A 23,266-nucleotide genomic window follows, 5' to 3' on the forward strand; every position below is an offset into this window, starting at 1 on the left:
CACTTCCTTCCCAGATCTGTGTAATAGAAGCTTCACTCTGAAAGGGTGTAGGCAAGAACAGGGATCCTTATTCCCCAAGCCCAGTTCAGGGCTATAGTATCTTCATGGGAGGGGCTTCCCATCAACTTTTCTCATTTCCCCACATCTGTGTTGCAGAAGATCAATACCAGGCAAGAGTGGCTAAGAGATCTGGAGTTCTCTTCCTCCACCCATTCCCTGATCCTAAGGTGGAAGCTCTACCCTAAGAATAAGAGGCCAAAAACACCGGGACACAATCATCCTTGTCCCATGCCATGTGTAGGGCAGAGTCTCCATGACAGAAGAGGCAAGCTGAGAAGACCAGAGGCCACCACCCCTGCCAAGTACCCTGCTCACAAATCAGGGGCTCCACACCAAGAGAATCAGGCATGATCCATGCTTCCAGCTCTGAAGTAATGGTGAGATTCTTGTTTCAGGAGCAGCGGCAAGCCGTAAGAACAGTATGTGCTGAAACTCTCCCTAAATAAACTGACTTTAGTCGGAACAGAGGTTGGGGAAGTTCAGGCCTAAGAGTGCACTAAAAACCATCAAGATTTTGTTGGTAAGCAATTGACAGGAGATTGCAATTCCCTCGGTTGAACCACACACCAGCTAAAAGTTTACTAGAGAGAGCAGCAAAACAGAGTTAAGAAGAGCCCTTCTGTGGAGAGGACAAACCTCAATAACTGGCTTCAAAGACTTTTCCCACAAACAAGACCATATTTATAGTAGTGCTCCCTTATCCATGGTTTCACTTTCTGCAGTTTTGGTTACTTTTAGTCCACTGCAGCTCTAAAATACAAAATGAAAAATTCCAGAAATAAACATTGTGTAAGTTTTAAATTGCATGGTATTCTGAGCAGATGGATGAAATCTCATATTGTCCACTCTGTGCCATGCAGGATATGAATCAGCCCCTTGTCTTCTGTGTCCACACTGCATATGCTACCTACTCATTAGTCACTTAGTAGCCACCTCCGTTATCAGATCAACTGTCAAGACATCACAGTGCTTGTGTTCAATTAACCCTTATTTTACTTAATATGGCCCCAAAGCACAAAAGGAGTAATGCTGGCAATTTGGATATGTCAAAGAGAAACCATATATTGCTTCCTTTAAGTGGAAAGGTGAAAGTTATTGACTTAATAAGGAAAGGAAAAAAAATTGTATGCTGAGGTTAAGATCTACTCTGAGAGCAAATCTCTTCTGTAAATTGTGAAGAAGAAAAAAGAAACTCATGCTAGTCTTGCTGTTGCACCTCAAACTGTAAAAGTTATAGCCATAGTGCATGATAAGTGCTTAGTTAAGATGGAAAAGGCGATAAATTTGTGGATAAAAAACATGAACAGAAACGTGTTCTCATGGATGGCCATTAGGTTTGGTACTATCTATGGTTTCAGGCATCTGCTGGGGATCTTGTAATGTTTCAGATGAGAGGGAATTACTGTAATTGGATCAAACTGTGGAGCAATTTATGCATATGGGAATTTTTGAAAACAATAGGCCAATCAGCTTGCTACTGGTGGTGACTAACAACTGAATGTGATACCAGTAGAGTTAGCCAGTTTAATGGAGAGATCAGGGAAAGAAAGGTCTGCTAAATCTATTGCCATCTCAGGGGAACAATGCACATAGCCAAAGTTATGCCTCTGAAGAATGGCATCAGAGTTGTATAAAGCAGGGGAAATAAGTAAACAATAATAACAAGCTTCAAGACAAGTTGGGGATCATTATCCAAAGTTGTTACAATCTATTACTTTAAATGTCCAGTTTTCAACCAAAATTATGAAACACGCTAAAAAATAAGAAAGTGTCACCCTTATACAGGCAAAAAAGTAGGCAACAAGAACTGCCTTTGGAAGGCTGAGATAGCAAACTTAAAAAACAAAGACTTCAAGGCAGGTATTGTAAGTATGCTCAAAGAACTAAAAGAAAGCATGTTTAGAGAAGTGAAGAAAGGTATGATGACAATGTCTCATGAAATAGATTATACCAATAAAAAGATTTTTTAAATAATAAAGAACCAAATAGAAATTCTGGAGTTGAAAGTACAATAATTGAAATGAAAAATTCACTGAAGGAGCTCAACAGTAGATTTGAATGATAGCAGAAAGAATTAGCAGACCTGAAGATATATTAAATGGGATTATGCAACCTGAAGAGCAACAATAAAAAAAGAACCTCAGAAAAACGTGGGACATTATTAATCACATTATTTCATATGCAATGGAAGTAGCAGAAGGAGAGGAGAGAGATAAAGGAAGAGAAAAACAACCACTGAAGAAATAATGACTGAAAACTTACCAAATTTAATTAAAAACTTTATACATCCAAGAAGTTCAACCAACTCCACGTAGGATGTATGCAAAAAGATCCAAACCCAGACACATCAGAGTAAAAATGGTGAGGACAAAGGCAAAGAGAATGTTTCCTTAGTGATGTGTAAGGAAACACCAAAAAGAACCCAGCTGATTTCTCATCAGAAACAAAGGAAGCCAGAACACAGTAAAATGACATATTCAAAATACTGAAAAAAATTCAGCCAAGTATCTTATACTTAGCAAAACTAGCTTTCAAAGATGAAGGTGGTAATAGGTATGATGTACACTGTTTGAGTGATGGTTACACCAAAAGCCCAGACTTCACCACTACACAATATATCCATGTGGCAAAACTGTACTTTTATCCTGTAAATCTATAAAAATAACAATAATAAAGAATAAAAAATGAAGGTAGAATAGAACTTTTTTCCAAGATAAACAAAAATGAAGAATTTGTTACTAGCAGACTTGCCTTATAAGAAATACTTAAAATTGAAAGCAAATAACCCCAGATGGCAATTTGAATCCAAGTGAAAAGGCCAAAGAGGATCAGCAAACACAACTATGTACTTATAATCGGTAGCATCATGCATATTTTTCCCTCTCTTGTATTAACTCATTTTAAAAGCAAATGTATAATGTAGTATGTATATAATTTTATTGTTGAGGCTGTAAAATATAGACATGTAAAATATTTGAAAACAATGGCACAAAGGAGGCAGGTGGAAGCCTAGCTGTATTGGAGTAAGGACATCACATAAGATGATATGAATTCACAAGAACAAATGAAGAGAACAAGAAATGTTAAATAAAAATTTCAATGAGCTACAGACTCTTTCCTCTTATATAGCTGTATTCACTCTTCCCCATTTTGATGTTATTATTACACATATCACATCTATATGTTTTTAAACCAGCAATATATTAGTACAATTATTACTCAATACGATTTCATATCTTTTAAAGAATCTGAGAGAAGAAAGGAGAGGAAGTAAATATTTGTAGACTTTGTTACATTAATCTTAAATCTGTGTAAGCTTTAAGTAGATTAAAATAAGATGTATATTCTAGACCCAAAAACAACCACCAAGAACATAATTCAAAAATATAATAAAAAATCATTAAAATAATTAAATCATTAGACTAGAAGATATTCAATGCCAAAGAAAATAGTAAAGAAGAAATAGAGGAACAAAAAAGACATGAGACATTCAGAAAACAAACAATAAACTGGCAGATATAAATCCTACATTATTAGTAAAAATATGATTTGTGAATGAAATAATACATTCAAAAGGCATAGATTGTTAGATTGTATTTAAAAACACTATCCAACTATATACTGTTTATAGGAGACACATATCAAATTAAATTTACAGGAGACACATATTAAATTTCATTGATACAAATAGATTGAAAGCAGAAGGTGGAACAATACATCATGCAAGATAAGACCATGGGAAAACTGGAGTGGCTCTTCTGATATCAGACAAAATAGATGAAACAAACAATGTTACTAGAAATAATAAGAGACATTTTCTAATGATACAAGGGTCAAAACAAGGTCAAAACAGCAGGAAGTTATAACATTTTAAACATATATGCAGTTAACAGAGACTCAAAATACAAAATAGCACTGAAAAGTGAATATACAAATTTTCACCCACAAAAGCAGAATGCAGATTCTTCTCAAGTGCACATGGAACATTCTCCAAGATGAGCTAAAGGCAAGGACATCAAACAAGCCTCAACACATCAAAAAAGGTTGAAATTTTATAAACTATGATCTCTGACCACAGGGGATGAATTTAGAATTCAACGACAAAAACTTAGAAAATCACAAATTTTTGGAAACTAAATAGTCCACTCCTAAATAACCAATAAGTCAGAAAAGAAATCACAAGGGAAATTAGAAAATATTTTGAGATAAATGAAAATTAAAACATGATATACCGAAACTTATGCTATGCAGCGAAAGCATAGCTTAGAGGGAAGTTTATAGCTGCAAACACCTATGTTAAATAAAAGAAGAAAAATCACAAACTAGTAAGTGAAACTTCTGTGTTAAGACACTGAAAAGAGAGGAACAAGCTAAACACAAGGCAAACAGAAAGAAATGAAACCAAGAATATTGGTTTGGAAATGAGTGACATAGACAATAGAAAAACAATAGAGACAATTAAGCTAGAAGTTGGTTCTTTGAAAGTATCAACAAAATTGATGAACCCTTAGCTAGGATGACCAAGAAAAATACAATAACATGAAAATTACTAAGATCAGGAACAAAAAGAGGGCATGAATACCAGTCTTACAGATTAAAAGGATTAAAATGGAATATGTTTGTATAACAACAAATTAGATAATATAGTATAATGGAAAAATTCCTAGAAAGACAGAAACTATTAAACTGATACAAGAAGAAATATAAAATGTAAGGAGACCTGTAACAATTAAGAGATCAAATTGCTAATTACAAAACTTCCCATAAAGAAAATCCCTCACCCAGATAGCTACACTAGTACATTTCTACCTAATAAACAAAAATTGTCAATCCTTCACAAAGTCTCAAAAAAAAAAAGTGCAGGGAACATTTGCCAACTTATTATATGCAGCAAGTATTACCCTGATATCTAAAGACGTTAGCATAAAATAAAACTACAGACCAATATCCCTTATGAATAGAGATGGAAAACGTTATCAACAAAACCCTAGAGAACCAAATCTGGGAGAAAATGGAAAGGATTATACACCATGACTGAGTAGAATTTATCCTATAAATGCAAGGTTGGTTTAATGTCTGAAAATAATATGGTATAAAACCCACATGATCATCTCAGTAGACACAGAGAAAACATTTGATAAATCCAACATCTGTTCATAATGAAAACACTAAAAAAAAAAAACTAGAAAAAGACATGTCACAGCCTTCTTGCATTTAGAAACCTAGATGACACTTCAGCACTATTCTTTGTGACATTTTAAACAGCAAAATCACCACAAAAAAAAACACAAAAATGTGAAAAATGTGGCATGAAATAGATTGCAAAAAGGCATTTGTTTATAGTATGAGAGCTAAAACAAAGAAGCAGTGTCATTTTGTTCAATCTCAGTTGAAAATGTGTACATCAGGTGACTAAAAATGTTCACTTCTCTGAGCATATCTGTAAATATCATGAAATGCAACAGATATGTAATTGGGGGTTACCAATAAATTTCAGTGAATAGGCAAATTCTTAGATACAGAATCTGAATATGAGGACCTACTGTATCTGATAAAAGAATTTTATCTAGAATATAGATATAACACCTAGAACTCGATTAAAAATACAATCAATTTTTTCAAAAGAAAACAGACATTTCTACAAAGAAGATGTACAATTGATGAGTTATCACACGAAAAGATGCTCAACATTACTGGCCATTAGCAAAATACAAATCAAAATCACAAGATACTACTTGACATACACTATGATGCCTGTAATAGAAAAAAACAAAAAATAAGTGTTGGCAAGCATATGTAGAAACTGGAATCCTCAAAAATTGCTGATGTGAGCCCGGGCATGGTGGCTCACACCTGTAATCCCAACACTTTGGGAGGCCGAGGCGAGCAGATCACGAGGTCAAAAGATCGAGACCATCCTGGCCAACATGGTGAAACTCCATCTCTACCAAAAATACAAAAAAATTAGCTGGGTGTGGTGGCAAGCTCCTGTAGTCCCAGCTACTTGGTAGGCTGAGGCAGGAGAATCGCTTGAATCCGGGAGGCGGAGGTTGCAGTGAGCCAAAATTGTGCCACTGGTCTCCAGCCTGGTGACAGAGTGAGATTCCATCTCAAAAAAAAAAAAAAAAATTCTGGTGTGAATGTAAAGTGGTACAGTCACTTTGAAAAACAGTTTGGCAGGTCCTTCAAAGGGTAAACATAGTTACCACATGACCCAACAATTCTACTTTTAGGATTATACCCCAGAGAAATGAAAACATATGTTCAAACAAAAACTTGTACATGAATATTCATAGCAGCATTTTTCATAATATCCAATTACTGGGAAAAGATATATCCATCTGCTAATGAATGATAAATAAATTGTGGTATAACCGTCAATAAAATATTACTCAACAATAAAAATGAAGTATTAATACATAGATAAATGCTACAATATAGATCAACTTTGAAAACATGCTAAGTGAAAGAAGTCAGTCACCAAATATCACATATTGTATGAGTCCAGTGATATTACATGTTCAGAGTAGACAGATCAATAGAAAGCTATTCGGTGTGGGGTTTCTTTATGGGGTGATGAAAATATTCTAAAAGGGATTGTATTGATGGTTTCACAGTTCTGTGAATACACTAAAAACCATGGAATTGTGCATTTTAAACGGATAAATCGTATGGCACGTGAAGTATATCTTAATGAACCTGTTAAAAATGCTATTTTGGTACAAACTCTTTCATTTTGCAAGTTGCCACCGGATGTTTCTCCTTTAGAAAATACTTTACCTAATTCCTGCTTCTTTGGGGGCCTGTATTTATTATCTTTAAGTTTCATAAATTGTTTTTTAACACATGCTGAATAAGTGAAAAGCTGTTTTCTTTCTCATGATTATGTTTTCTAAGCACTGCTCTGAACAGTAAATGTATTTGGAAATCAAGTATCCATCATTTTACCTGTTTTATTGATGATCAGTAATTGAGTGAGAGGGTCATGTGGTTGTTGTCCAGGAGCAAGGAAATACAAATGAGGAGAAAGTTCCCAGGTGTAACTGTTTTGATATATTTTCACCATGGCATACTCCACAAGAAGAGGGCAAAATCCAGCCATTAGAATTAGTAGCCTACATAAAAGAAAATTGTCAACATGAATGCAATGTCATTTCCTGATCTAATACTCTCTGAGCAGTTTGTAATGTAATGGGATAAAGAAATTATAAAAATTAACACACAATTAACTGTCACATTTCTTGAGTATTTTGTCCTTTTGCCACCTCCAAATTCAAGATGATAAACTGTAGATTTGTCCTTTGTTCATTTCTCCTGGTGCTTTTTGGCCATTGGATATCCCATAAAATTTCATGCGATATTTGTCCTTTGGATGTCAAGATTCTGCCTCTCTCCTGTGCTTCCACTGTGATACTTTCTCTTTCTGCTGCCTAATTCATCATATCTTTGTGTTTTTTTGCTTGCCTTTATACCTTAGATTTGCTTTTTAACGCATTGACTTAAAAAAAAAAAAACCTATGGCAACTCTGATACTTACAGTGCTAAAAGGGCTTTTCTTTCATGCTTTAACTTTAACAAGCGAACCCTTGCAATTGCGCAGATTTGCTGTCGCCAGAGAGCCACATCACCTATTGTCTTTCTCATCTTGTTAAGTGAAGAGAGGACTTGTTCCATCTCAACAAGCCTTTCAGTGTCGTCAGCTTTTTCCACTTGTACTTCTCCCAAAATAGCAATGTCTGCAAAACATAAAATAAGCAACTCGTATGTACTTTATTGAGCCTACTATAGGGATTGGCTCTGCTAAGGATATCATGATTAGACTCTTCCGTGTTACTATAGGTATAATGTGGTTTTGCTGGTTACTGCCTTAAAATAGAGAAATAGATGAAATGTTTATTTCTTGAACAAAAGGCATAGAAAGGAGACCTTAGGTAATTTGGATACAGACAACACATTACAGAGGTCAAGATAAATAGGCAAGGTCATCACAGTGCTCAGGAATGACTTGGAAAGTCAGTAAAGGAAACAAATATCTTACATGTTCAATTAAGCTACAAATTGACATGCTCTGAACAGGGAGTAAACTGTAAATGGCAAGCTACAAACTGGGAGTTAGCTATAAATTGTTACTGCAGAGATTTCAAAACTATTGAGGTTTGAATAGTTTCTGAGACTGCATTCTTTTGTGTGTTCTCTATAATCTCTGGATACCCAGGATACTGTCCACTGTATAATGCTAAAATAAGCCTAATATCAAACCTCAAAAAGCACACACCCGTAAATGTATAAGTACAATGACAGGACACAAAACACACTGTGAATGAAGATATAAGGATCTTAAGACAGTGGTCAAAAGTCTATTAAAAAAATTAGCCGGGCGTGGTGGTGAGCACCTGTAGTCCCAGCTACTCAGGAGGCTGAGGCAGGAGAATGGCATGAACCCTGGAGGCAGAGCTTGCAGTGAGCCGAGATCGTGCCACTGCACTCCAGCCTCGGTGACAGAGGGAGACTCCATCTCAAAAAAAAAATAATAATAATTCAGGGATATTCTGCTTCTTGTTAGTTGCAAGAGACTGTCACCTGTCTTACCAAGGGAATAAATATTAGTTATTTTTAATCCATCAGATGGGTGAGAGCACAAAGAAAGCTAGAAAAACTAACATGCGTAAAGGAAGGAAGCATTTCTAGGGGGAGAAGATTCCTGTGGAAGCTTTCATCTTTAGGGACATGGCAGAAAAAGGAAAAAGGAGAAAACCACCATAGGTAGGTGAAAAGAAAGCAGCCCAGATTAAACAAATTCTATGGTTATATGTGGGCTGATATAACTGACTAGAATCATGTGGTAACTATGTCACAAAATGAGTTTACAGCATCTACCAACTTTTTTTCATGGAACCTTTCCTAAGTGCATAGGAACAGTACAGCAGTAGCTGGGGGCAGATACTGAGAAAAACGGAGAGAGAAACACAAGAAGCTGCATAGTGTCTTGAGCAAGACATCATCAAGGTTCATGGGTCTTTCCTTTTGTGTAATACATTAGTCCACTAGGGTCCAGTCACTGAATGAGAGAGTGGAGAGGTTTATACTAACAAATAAATAAACAAAAAGTGATGACAGGCTGAAAATTAGTGAGATTAATCGTTATTGAGATATTTGATAGTAGGGCTATAGAGAAATATATAGAATTTTTCCAGTGCTATAATTCAAAGTCATGTCTAAGGGAAAGACCTGATTCTACCTTTAAAACATTCAAAGCTGGGAGAAGGCTGAATCTAATAAAACCTGTGCAAAAGCCCAGGCACTTGCCAAATACAAATTAGATCAGTTCTGCCATCCACATCAGTAGTCTGACAGAGGAAGAGTCGTGCCATTCTCTGGCTATTGTTTACCTCAGTGTTCCTGCTTTGTTAAAGTAATATCCATGATAAAATACAAATTTCAAGACATATGAAGAAGAAGCAAGGAAATAAAACCCATAGGGAAGAGGAAAAAAAATCAGAGTCAGTTACTGATAACAGTCATCAGTCACATGGTCCACATGTTAGAATTAAAATGCCCAAGTTTAAAAATAACTGTGCTAAATAAGTTATAAGATCTACTGGAAAATATGGACAATATTGGGAGCAGATAAGAAATAGTAAAGAATTGAAACTCTAAAAAAGAACAAATGAAAATGTTGGAATGAAAAAGTGCAGTATCAGAAATAGAGAGTTTATTATGTTCGGCTTCAAAACGGTCTGAACACAAGAGAATAAGTTATTTGTGACCTTGAAAATAGGTAGATAGATATTGTCCAATTTCTAACATAAAGAAAAATAAAGGAAAAACCTGACACCAGAGAATCTGAGGTCTGTGGAACAGTACAATATGTCTAATTAAGACTTTATTCTTTATCGCTGGCCTACAGGAATTTAATAGTTTCATTTTTAAAGTATTGTTTGGGGTTCTTAAGTGTTTTTGATCTGTGGGTTCATGTTTTATATTAATTTATGATTTAGAATAAATTTTTTATCTGAAATTGCCCTTAGAAGCCTAGGGCTAATATGAGTGCAGTGAGCCTTAGATGTAGAAAAAAGGATTATTTTTAACTACAAAGCAATGTTGACATGGATGCATTTCATTTTTACACAAGCTTGTCTAAGAAGAACCTTAATCGTGATCTCCACATTTTGTAATCACATCTTTGGAACAGTGTGTTCTTGAAATATGTGCTTTTACGTAATAATTTTCATGCATTTTATTTACCCGATTCATTAATTGTAGATTTTCCTTCTAGCTTCAGGAATACTTCATTCAAAGTTGTCATGGAAACACCATAATTCTCAATTCCTAGGTCAGGATAGCTATCAAGGTCCTTGTAAAGTTCTAAAGAATACATACACAGCAGTGAATTAAAACCAGAGTCACAAGTGAACTGAAGACAATTTTTCAAACTAGTAAGCACAAATCTATGAAATTATACTTGTGATATGTCAAAGACATTTGAAAATTAACATTTCATAACAGATCATCTTATTCCGAAAATTCTATATATTATTTTCTATTTTATATCATGTGTTAAACCCAAATATTACTTTATTATCAAACATTAACATATTCATGTGCATTTCTGTTAAAGTTTAATCTTAGTTTTTTCTGACTTCCTTTTAAAATTTAATTGTGAAACTCTAAGGTTTTTCAACTCTAAGCCTAATTAATTGAAGAGTCTTTTCTAGAGAACAGATATAAATGGGAGCCATTTATGCTGTAAATGACAAAAGGAAAGGAATTAACTTTTTGAGAATTAATTGGATGGGGCAGAATCGTCTGTAGTTTAGAAAATATTTGTTAAAGAGAAGACATAGAATATAAGCCATTTAAAAGTTTTCTAACAATGGAAGAAAAAATTCACAAAACCTAACAGGCAGAGAATGTGGAATTGTATCAGAGAATTTTCCTGGAATTGTAACAGTGATTATTCCCTCTAGCAATTTTATATATATTCATTCTTTAGTTCATTCACCAAAATATACTTATGCATCTGTCATTGCTCATGAAGCAATGAACAATGCCCCTGCCTGCATGGATTTGAATTATAGTGGTTAAATCAAGCTTAAATAAAAACCTAATTCTAATACTAGGGTGATTACAGAAGTCCTGAGGCTTCGATCTGGAGCTCCTGCTTGGGCAAAAGGATAAGTTAAAAGCTTTTTGTCTTGACTAGAATACCGCATACAGAAAGGTAGGAAAGAAGTAGATTTTAGCTACTAGTGAGTATTATGCATCATTCTTCATTCTACCTAAAACGTTTACAAATTTTCTTTAAATTATAATTACTGTTAAAAAGTACTAATTAGAATTTGCTTAACACTTTACCTGATGATTCTAAGGAATGCTTGTGTTGTCACCATAAAATGTGTATTTGAATGAACGTATATGTCTTTGTTAACCACAGATATACAGCAAGATTAATTGTTTCAACCACTAATGCGGGTCCTCATAGTGCCCCACTGTTAAGGAACAGGTTCCCTGAACAACAAATGTAATTAGTAAACTTTTATGCATTAGCCTGAAAAACCCAAAGTTATTGCAAAAGTCTCACTGAGAGAGACAGCCACATCACAGGGCTGTTTAATGAAGTGCGTAAGCCAGAGGTTTTCAACCATTTGGATTTGTGTACATTTATGAATACTAGAATATTATGTTACACACTACTAGGGAAGAAGGACTAAAAGAAGCCCTCTAAAATGTCCAGGCATTACAATACAACTATTGGAATATAATTCTATTTCCCACAATACAGAAAATAATTTAGTTATTGTACTATCCTTTCGATTGTGTTTCAGTTCCTGAGCATTCTGTAAGACCTCAATAAATGTTAGTTGTAATAATAATAATTATGATGATGATGACTATTATTCACATATTTTATTTCACAGTGTTCATGTACATTACCTGGAAATTTATTTGTTCTTTCTAAGGATAATGTGTAAACAAGTTTTCCTTCGCTTTTGGCTGATAATTTGGCATCAGGGATGTGCTGTTTAACAAGTGATGTTATGTTTTCTTCACACATATTTCATTTAACTGCAAGCTAGCATTCAGAAAAACAAAAGACATATGTTATTTGACATAGTCTCCAATAGCAAGAAAATAATTAACTATTCTCTGTAGGACAAAGAAGGTCAATTAAAATCTAATGCCAGAAATAGGTCAGACAAACATGAAATAAGAGGACAGAAACCCAAGAAATAAGAGGACAAAAACCCAAACAAATCATATAAGTGTGATGGACAAAAGAAAAGAATGAGCTAATCAGAGTTACTGGTGAGGTTACTCAGGGGTAGTGCCCAGAGAAGTTTGATATTGATTCAAGCCCCCGAAGAGAGGGTGGTCACAGAGTGGAAAATACCAGGGTTGCAATACAGCAAAGGTCAGGACTATGCAAAATGGATAACGTTGCAGACGAATGTTCAGTTTTAAGTTGACTAAATAGAATTTTTGTATTGCTTCAAAAGAACAAGAGACTGGTGATAAGTATAGATGCCAAACAGTTTCAGTTATTCAATCTAGTCATCCAATGCAAATTTACTAAGTTCTTAGTATGTGACAAACATCATACTCAGTGTTGAGGATACAATGGTGACTAAAACAGCATTATTCTGCTCTTATGGAGTTGGTTGCCTAGTGCAAGAGTCAGGAAGAAAACATGTGGTCAACCAGATGAGTAAAATAATTATCAGGAGTAGCAAGTGCTATGAAGGAAACTGGATTATAGATAGAAACTAATAATGAATGAATGTGGTTTGCTTTTCTTATGATGCTAAGCCCAGAACTTTGAATAAGAACAAAGTATCAGTGAGAAAATCAGTCTATCCATTGAAAAATACCACAGCTATTTCTCCATTATAGAGAAACAGACAAACACAATATTCTATTAATTGAGGTTATAAATTATACAGTGGGCAAAATATCAGTAGCGACTTGGCTTTGAAATATTGTTTTGGCATCTGGAATGTGTTATTTAACTTATCTAAACAGTTACTATATTAGAAAAGTGGAATAATGATTCCTAGCCTCTAGGGTTATTCTAACAATGGAATAATAGTGATGTTTGCACTTAGCAAGCCCTTAAAAATGGTAGCAATTTTATTTGACCAAATGCGTAAGTCAAAAATTATTCCACTGACACAAAAGTCATGTATGAACTTAAAAGAATATACGCTATTTTTTTAGAAGTAGTGAAATCCACTGAAGGAATGAAGCAAAAAATGTCATAGCTGTTTTCCATGATGCTAACTCCTGAAACGAAAACAATTTAAGAATTATTCCTTGGCCACTTGTAGGAACTTGTGCTGAGTGCTAGGGAGGAATTAATGAATCATGCAGAAAGTCATTCCTTGAGGAACTTGAAGCTTGAAATGGGAGGTTATAAAACTTTTCCTGTAAAATGTTTACTAAATAGTAAATTTTCTAGGCTTTGTAGGCTATTAGAACTCTGTTGAAACTCTTCCACTCTGCTGTTGTAATGTGGAGGCAGCCAGAGCAGTATGTAAAAGAATGGGCATGACTGGGCTCCAACCAAACTGTATTTACAGAAAGAGGAAGTAGGCTGGATGTGGCTCATGAGCTCTAATTTGTTGACCCTTTGATTAGAAGAAAATAAGGCAGTTGCACAAATAGGAGTCCATAAATGGACTCGCAATTGGGCAGGGATCCTGACTAGCACTTTTTATTTTGAAAACATGTTATGTTTCCATGCAGTGTGCCAGGCAGTCTCTTATTTATTTTTCTATAACCTTTACTTGTAAGTAGGAATTGCTACCCTCACTTTGTAGGTGAAAACACTGACTTTCAGATAGTTTAATTAATTTCCAAGAAGAGATTCAAACGAAGTGCTGTAAGAAATTAAAAAAAAATTGGGACATTACACAGAACTAGAAAAATATCTACATGAGATATTTTTCAAATAACTTTCTAGGACTTAAACAAGTGCAGATGAGTTAAGGAAACTGTCATCCTATTTTCTTTGTCTTGTTGTCACGATAGGTTTGTTTTCTTTCTTTCTTAAGTATAGATGGTATAAATTTACAAAAACGACCAATCATGTAACAAAAAAGTAGTTTAAAATATGGATTTGACTACTAGATTTAGAAGTTAAAAATATTCAGGTTCAATTTCTGGCTCCAGCACTTCTTAATCTAGGGAGTCTGTAATTTCATCTGTAAAGTAAAAGTAACAACACTTCTATTTTAAACAACAGAAGATTTAGGAGGGGAGGTAGAGCAAGATGGCCAGATAGAACCCTCCAGATATCCCCCTATCCCCCAGGAACACCAGATTGCACAACTGTCCACACAAGGAAGTACCTTCAGAAGAACAAAAAAATCAGGTGAGCAATGATAGTGGTTTTAACATCATATAAGGAAAGAAGCACTGGAGAGGATAGGAAAGACAGTCTTGAATTGCTGACACAACTTCCCAACCCTAGCAGCAGCTGTGTGGCACAGAGAGAGAATGTTGTATGCTTGGGGGAGGGAGAGGACAGTGATTGTGGGACTTTGCATTGGAACTTAGTGTTGCCTGTCACAGTGAAAAGCAACATAGGGCAGAATTCAGCCAGTGCCCACAGAGGGAGCATTTAGACCAGCCTCAGCCAGAGGGGAATCATTCATCCCACTACCATGGACTAAAGTGCTCTGGGGATCTAAATAAACTTAGAACCACAGGGACTGAAATTCCTGGGCAAGTCCTGATGCTGTTCTGGACTCAAAGCCAATGGACTTGGGGTGCAAAAGACGTCGAGAGACACCAGCTACAGCAGCCAAGGAAGTGTCTGTTTCACCCCCTCCCCCAACACCAGACAGTGCAGCTCTCTGTTCCAAGACAGACTCCCTCCTTCTGTTGAGGAGAAGAGAGAGGAGTAAATAGGATTTTGTTTTGCAACTTGCATACAAGCTCAGCCACAGCAGAATAGGACACCAGGCAGAGTTCTGAGGACCCCATTCCAGGCCCTTGTTCCAAGATGACATTTTTAGACATACCATAGGTGCTGCCTTGAAGAAGAAGACCCAGTTCTGGCAGAATTCATCACCTCCTGACTAAAGAACTTTTGGACCTTGAATAAACACCAGCAGTAGCCAAGCAGTACTTGCCACAGGACTTGGGTGAGGCCCAGTGCTCTGCTGGCTTCAGGTTTGACCTAGAACATTCCCAGCTGTGATGGCCCTGGGGAGAGACTTTCTGCCTGAGGAAAAGAGAGGGAAGAGTAAAGGGGACTTTGCTTGCAGCTTAGATACCAGCTTAGCTACAGTGGTGTAGAGAGCACCAAGTGGACTCCTGGGGTCCTGGATTCTAGGCCTTGGCTCCTGGATGGCATTTCTGGACTTGCCCCAGGCCAGAGGGGAGTCAATTGCCCTTAAGGGAGCTACCCAGGCCTGGCAGCATGTACTACAAGCTGCCTGAAGGCCCTTGGGCCTTGAGTGAACATCAGTGGTAGCCAGACAGTACTCGCTGCAGGACTGGGGCAGTGATGACTAGGGGGAGAGACTCCTGCTTGAAGAGAGGGAAGAGTGGGAAGACTTTGTCTTCTGGTTTGGGTGTCTGCTCAGCTGCAGCAGACTGCAGCGCCATGTAGATTCCTAAGATTTCTGACTCCGGTCCTTGCTCCCAGATGGCATTTCTGGACCAACTCTGGGCCAGTGGGAAGCTTGCCACTATAAAGGGAAGGACACAAGCCTGGCTGTATTTGCCACCTGCTGCCTGAAGAGCCCCTGGGCTTAGAGTGAACATTGGCGGTAGCCAGGCAGTGGTCACTGAGGGTCTTGGGAAAGACCCAGTGCTGTATTGGCTTTAGATCTGACCCAGCATAATCCTAGTGGTGGTGGCTACAGGGGTGCTTGTGTCACCCCTCTGCCAGTTCCAGACAGCTCAATACACACACATACACACACACACACACACACACACACACTCTCTCTATTTGGAGAAAGTTAAGGGAAGGGAACAAGAGTCTCTGCCTGGTAATCCAAAGAATTCTCCAGGAGCACCAAAGTGGTCCGTCTAAGAGTCTGCAAGAACCACAATGTTACTGAGTTTGAGGGTGCCCCCTAGTGCTGATACAGCTGCAGTGACCAAAGACTTAGACCATAATATTCTATTCCCTTTGAATACTTGGAAAGCCTTCCCAAGAAGGACGGGTACAAACAAGCCCAGACTGTGAAGACTACAATAAATACCTAACTCCTCAGTGCCCAGACACTGATGAACATCCACAAGCATCAAGACTATCCAAAAAAACATGACCTCACCAAATGACTAAATAAGGTACCAGGGACCAATACCAGAGTGACAAAGATATGTGACTTTTCAGACAGATAATTCAAAATAGTTGTTTTGAGGAAGTTCAAATAAATTTAAGATAACACAGAGAAGGGACTCAGAATCCTATCAGATAAATTTAACAAAGAGATTGAAATAATGTTTAAAAATCAAGCAGAAATTCTGGAGCTAAAGTATCAATTGACATACTGAAGAATGTATCAAAGTCTCTCAAGCAGAAGAATCAATTAGCTTGAAGACAGGCTATTTGAAAATACTCAAAAGAGACAAAAGACAAAAGAATTGAAAAAGAATGAAGCATGCCTACAAGATCTAAAAAAGAGCCTCCAAAGGACAAGTATAAGAGTTATTGGCCTTAAGGAGGAGATAGAGAAAGAGATAAAGATAGAAAGTTTATTCAAGGGATAATAACAGAGAACATTCCATGCAAATAGAAAACAGAAAAGAGCAGAAATAGATATCTTTATATTAGACAAAATGAATTCCAAAACAAAAACCATAAAAAGAGAAAAAGAATGTCACTATATAATGATAAAAGGGTCAATTCAGCAAGAAGATATAACAATTGTGAATATATATGCACCCAACACTGGAGCACCCAGATATGTAATGCAAATGTTATTAAGGCTAAAGATGGAGAGAGAGAGAGAGAGAGAAAGACCCAATACAATAATACCTGGAGACTTCAACACACTACTTTCAGCACTGGACAGATGATCCAGACAAAAAATCAAAAACACTGGACTTAATGTGCACTATAGATCAAATGGACCTAATAAATATGTATAGAACATTTTATCCAATGGCTGTGAAATACACAGTCTTCTCCTCAGCACATGGATCATTCTCAAGGATAGACAATATGCTAGCCACAAAAGAAGACTTAACATTTTTTTTTCAAATTGAAATTATACCAAATAGCTTCTCTGACCACAATAGAATAAAACTAGAAATCAATACAAGAGGAACTTTGGAAACTATACAAACACATGGAAATTAAATAATATGTGTTAGAACGACCAGTGGGTCAAGGAAGAAATTAAGAAGGAAATTGAAAAATCTATTGAAACAAATGAAAATGGAAACACAACATGCCAAAACCTATGGAATACAGTGGAAGCATTACTAAATGAAGAATTTATAGCAATAAATGCTTACATCAAAAACACAGAAAAACTTCAAATGAACAACCTAACGACACTTCTTAAGAACTAGAGAAGCAAGAGCAAACCAAACCCAAAAGTCATAGAACAAAAGAAATAATAAACATCAGAGCAAAAATAAATAAAATTGAAATGAAATAAACAATACAAAAAGCTGAAAAGTTTGAAAAGTTAAACAAAATGGAAAACTTTTAGCCAGACTAAAAAAAAAAAAAAAAAAGAGCAAAGACAAAAATAAATAAAATCAGAGATAAATAGGAGAAATAACAACTGATACTGCAGAAATTCAAATGCTCATTAGTGGCTACTATGAGCAACTGTATGTCAATAAATTAGAAAACCTAGAAGAAATGGACAAATTCCTAGACACGTACAATCTACCAAGATTGAACCATGAAGAAATCCAAAACCTGAACATACCAATAACAACAAGATTAAAGCCATAATAAAAAGAAGTCTTCCAGCAAAGAAAAGCGAGGGACCTAAAAGCTTCACTACTGAATTCTGCCAAATATTTAAGAATAACTAATACCAATCCTACTCAAAATTATTCTGAAAAATAGAGGAGGAGGGAATACTTTGAAACTCATTATGCGAGGCCAGTATTGCCCTGATCACCAAAGACACATCAAAAAAAGAAAACTACAGGCCAATATCACTGGAATATTGATGTGAAAATCCTCATCAAAATACTAGCAAACCAAATTCAACAACATATTAAAAAGATCATTCATCTTGCTCATGGTTGGATTTATCCCAGAGATTCAAGGATGGTTCAGTGTACGGAAATCAATGTGATACATCATATCAACAGAATAAAGAGCAAAAAAGATATGGTCACTTCAACTGATGCCGAAAAAGCAATTGATAAAATTCAACATCTCTTCATGATAAAACCCTCAAAAATCTGGGTGTAGAAGGAACATATCTCAACAAAATAAAAGCCATATATGGCAAACCTACAGATAGTATCATACTCAATGGGGGAATGCCTTTTCTCTAAGAGCTGGAACACAACAATGATGTCCACTTTCACCATTGTTATTCAACATAGTACTGGAAGTCCTAGCTGTGGCAATCAGATAAGAGGCAGAAAAAAAGGGCATCCAAAATGGAAAGGAAGAAATCAAATCATCCTTATATTTGAAAAATCCTAAAAACTACACCAAAAAGCTATTAGAACTGATAAACAAAGTCAGTAAAGTTGCAGGTTACAAAATCAATATACAAAAATCAATAGCATTTCTATATGCTAACAGCGAGTAAACTGAAAAAGAGATCAAGAAAGTAATCCCATTGACAATAGCTACAAATAAAATAAGATACCTAGCAATAAACTTAACCAAAGAAGTAAAAGATCTCTGTAGTGAAAACCATAAAACATTGATGTAAGAAATTGAAGAGGACACAAAGAAGGAAAGATATTCTATGCTCATGGATTGGAAGAATCAATATTGTTAAAATATTCATACTACCCAAAACAATCTACTTATTCAACACAATCTCTATCAAAATACCAATGACATCCTTCACAGAATAAAAAACAAACAAACTAGTATTTATATGGAACCACAAAAGGCCCAGAATAGACAAAGCCATTCTTAACAAAAAGGACAAAACTGAAAGAATCACATCCCCTGACTTCAAATTATACTACAGAGTTATAATAACCAAAACAGCATGGTACTGGCATAAAAACAGACACATAGACCAATGAACAGAATAGAGAATGCAGAAATAAATCCATACATCTACAGTAAACTCATTTTCAACAAAAGGACCAGGAACATACATTGGGGAAAGTCTCTTCAATAAATGGTGCTAAGAAAACTGGATATCCACATGTGGAAGAATGAAACTAGACTCCTATCTCTCACTGTTTACAAATATCAAATCAAAATGGATTAAAGACTAAATTATAAGTCCTCAGCCTAGGAAACTACTACAAGAAAACATTGGGGAAACTTCTCAGGGCATTGGTCTGGGTAAAGATTTCTCTACCCCACAAGCAGAGGCGACTAAAGCTAAAATGGACAAATGAAATTACATCAAATTAAAAAGCTTCTGCACAACAAAGCAAACAATCAATCAAGTAAAGAGAAAATTCATACAATAGGAGAAAATATTTGCAAACTATCCATTTAACAAGTGATTAATAATCAGACTATATAAAGAGCTCAAACAACTTAATAGGAAAAAATCTAATAATCCAATTCAAAATGGGCAAAATATCTGAATAGATAGCTCTCAAAAGAAGACGTACCAATGACAAATAGGCATATGAAAAAGGGCTTAATATCATTGATCATCAGAGAAATGCAAATCAAAACTACAATGAGACATCATCTCACCCCAGTTAGAATGGCTTTTATCCAAAAGACAGGCAATAACAAATGCTGGCAAGGATGTGGAGAAAAGGGAATCGTCGTACTGTGTTGGTGGGAATGTAAATTAGTACAGCCACTATAGACAACATTTGCAGGTTCCACAAAAATCTAAAAATAGAGCTACCATATGATCCAGCAGTGCTGCTACTAGGCATATACCCCAAAGAAAAGAAGTCAATATGGCAAAGAAATATCTGCACTGTCATGTTTATTGATGCACCATTCACAAGAGCCAAGATTTGGAAGCAACGTAAGTGTCCATCAACAGATGATTGGGTAAAGAAATTGTGGTACATACACACAATGGAGTACTATTCAGCCGTAAAAAGAATAAGATCCTGTCATTTGCAACAACATGGATGGAATGGAGATCATTATATTAAGTGAAATAAGCTAGGCACAGAAAGACAAACTTCATATGTTCTCATTCATTTGCGAGAGCTAAAAATTAAAACAATTGATTTCATGTAGATAGAGAGCAGAAGGATGGTTACCAGAGGCTGAGAAGGGTAGTGGGGTGGTGGGGAAGTGGGGATGGTTGATGGGTACAATAATACTGTTAGTAGAATAAGAGCTAGTATTTGATAGCACATTCTTCACAGATTATATTACATGTGAATATAATTATATATTACTGTGACATTCTTCACAGATTTCATTACATGTACAATATATTAATATGACTATACAGACTATATTAATATGTGCAATATATTGTTGACTATAGTCAACATATATTAAAACAACTAAAATAGTATAACTGGAATGTTTGTAACACAAAGAAGTGATTAATGCTTGAGGCAACAAATACTCCATTTATCCGATGTTATTATTATGCACTGCATGCCTGTATCAGAATATCTCATGTACCCCATAAATATATATACACCTACTATGTACCCATTAAAATTAAAAGTTAAAAGATAGAAGATTTAAGTAAAATAATGTTAAGTATCATATCTGAGTCACTCAGTAAATTACAGTTAGAATATGCTACTATTCAAAATAAAGATAATAAAATGAAGAGGATGGATGGGAGGAGAACAAGAAAGAAGGGGAAGATCTAGGAGGAGTGGAAGCAAGTAGCCGACTTAACAATATATTAACACCCTGGAAAGATGAGAGATGATGAAGGTGTAAAATACAAGTGTGTCAGTTGAAAAGGTTCCCTTAATACATACCTCCATTAATAAAAACTGTGTTGCAGATATATATTTTTAATCATATTTATCTAAACTTCTGTTGTTATATTCTCAATATCTAAAATCTCCAGATCAATATCTCTTACATATACATGCTAACTAGGTAGACACAAATACGTGTACATGTTTGTACAAACACCTGTGTATAATAACACAAATTCTTCAAGACTCTATCTCAAAAAAAAAAATAATAATAATAATAATAATAATAATACAAATTCTTGGCCAGGCACGGTGGCTCATGCCTGTAATCCCAGCACTTTGGGAGGCCGAGGCGGGCAGATCACGAGGGCAGGAGATCGAGACCATCCTGGCCAACACAGTGAAACCCCGACTCTACTAAAAATACAAAAAAACTTAGCCGGGTGTGGTGGTGGGCGCCTGTAGTTCCAGCTACTCGGGAGGCTGAGGCAGGAGAATGGCGTGAACCTGGGAGGCGGAGCTTGCAGTGAGCCGACATTGCGCCACTGCACTCCAGCCTGGGCGACAGAGCAAGACTCCGTCTCAAAATAATAATAATAATAATAATACAAATTCTTATGTGTTGTAATGTTTTGCTTCAAGCATCAAGCCTTACACTAGACCAGTTCTCATCTACTCGCAGCCTTCTTAAGTGACCTTACCTTAAGTGATATCCAATCCCCCATTTCTTCTTTAGAAACAAAGAAGAGCCTGCACACTTTAGCTTCCCTTGGGAGAGAAATACTTTCCTGTCTGAAAAAGAAGAAGAGCGAAGATGAAAGTTTGTTGAAAAGTGGCCCATTCATTTCCAAGAAAAGACAGGTAATCATCTGTATAATCAAACTTTGATTCAGGAATTTCTAAGGTTTTAAATGCAGGACTTGATAAGGACTCAATGAAATAGACACATTTTAATCTCGTTTACATACCGTTTTGCAATCCATCCCATCAGGGAGGTTAAATTTTGTGGATATATGTTCTAATATAGAAAATTATCCCATTATATATTTTAACAGATGAAACATTAAAATCATTTGAGTATTTCAGGTGGATTTCCCTCAATTCTGAGTAAAAGGATTGATCTCTTAGAAACTCAACTTCACTTATTTTGCAATAAGCGAGTTTCCTGGCAGATCATGCTTCTATGTGACCAAATTATACAAAATTCTGCAAGATACACTGAAATGGTTGCAAGAGGCTTTGTGTCCAGTTCAAATTACCACCAGCCATTCAATTTACCAGATACAGCTAGATTACCGAATTACAAAATATAACTGCTCAGAGACCAATCCATATTTTTCAGATCTCTTAAAGTCCTCCTCAGGATACTTAACAGAAACCAGTGATTACCCGCCAGGATGTCAGCCTCATCCATGAACTGGGTACTGAAGAGGATCACACGGTCTGTTTTGCGTTCTTTCAGAAGGTTCCATACTTGGTGTCTTGAAAAGGGATCCAATCCAGCAGTTGGTTCATCCAACAGGAAAATCTATAAACGAGGAAAGTATATAAAGTGGTTTTCCACAAAGGTGAAGTTCTTCCAGAAAACAATGCAAAAACCATATTGATTATATTTAACAGAGTATTATGGTTAGGATGTAGATACTCTATTTAATGTTCTATTATGAATATTTTATAACACATGTCCTTTGCAAATAAAATATTTGAACTATTACCAAAAGTTCTATTTTTTAAATTTTGAATTCACCTGCAAATTCAGTGTGACTCACCTGAGGATCTCCTAAAATGGCAATCCCAAAGGTTAGCTTCCTTTTCTGTCCACCACTTAAGTTTTGAGCAAGAACATGCGAATATTTTTCATTTCCAATTCCAGCAAAACTCTTTGTATCTAACCAAAAGACAGTATTTATGTCATATGCCAAAATTTATTCCTTTTTTAAAAATTTATAAATACAAGGCTGTAAAGTGTAAATGGTTAAAAGCACAAACACTGGGCCAGGCGCGGTGGCTCACACCTGTAGTGCCAGCACTTTGGGAGGCTGAGGTGGGCAGATCACAAGGTGAGGAGTTCAAGACCAGCCTGGCCAAAATGGGGAAACCTCGTTTCTACTAAAAATACAAAAATTAGCCAAGCGTGGTGGCATGTGCCTGTAATCCCAGCTACTCAGGAGGCTGAGGCAGGAGAATCGCTTAACCTGGGAGGCAAATGTTA

At 36.0% G+C, this 23,266-nt stretch overlaps 1 protein-coding gene across 1 annotated transcript in view; it reads right to left on the minus strand.

Moving 5' to 3' along the window:
- LOC116483822 (ABC-type organic anion transporter ABCA8-like) overlaps positions 1 to 23,266 on the minus strand; it is an 87,415-nt gene that overhangs the window by 18,805 nt on the left and 45,344 nt on the right. Inside the window, 10 exon segments of the mRNA XM_058428089.1 lie at positions 1,776 to 1,813; positions 7,009 to 7,175; positions 7,598 to 7,796; positions 10,306 to 10,425; positions 11,995 to 12,111; positions 12,114 to 12,133; positions 21,756 to 21,846; positions 22,444 to 22,582; positions 22,824 to 22,900; positions 22,903 to 22,942. Of these exon segments, the coding sequence (XP_058284072.1) occupies positions 1,776 to 1,813; positions 7,009 to 7,175; positions 7,598 to 7,796; positions 10,306 to 10,425; positions 11,995 to 12,111; positions 12,114 to 12,133; positions 21,756 to 21,846; positions 22,444 to 22,582; positions 22,824 to 22,900; positions 22,903 to 22,942 (1,008 nt within the window).

This window comes from Hylobates moloch, unplaced genomic scaffold (assembly GCF_009828535.3).
Source record: "Hylobates moloch isolate HMO894 unplaced genomic scaffold, HMol_V3 SCAFFOLD_15, whole genome shotgun sequence".
Lineage (NCBI taxonomy): Eukaryota > Metazoa > Chordata > Mammalia > Primates > Hylobatidae > Hylobates > Hylobates moloch.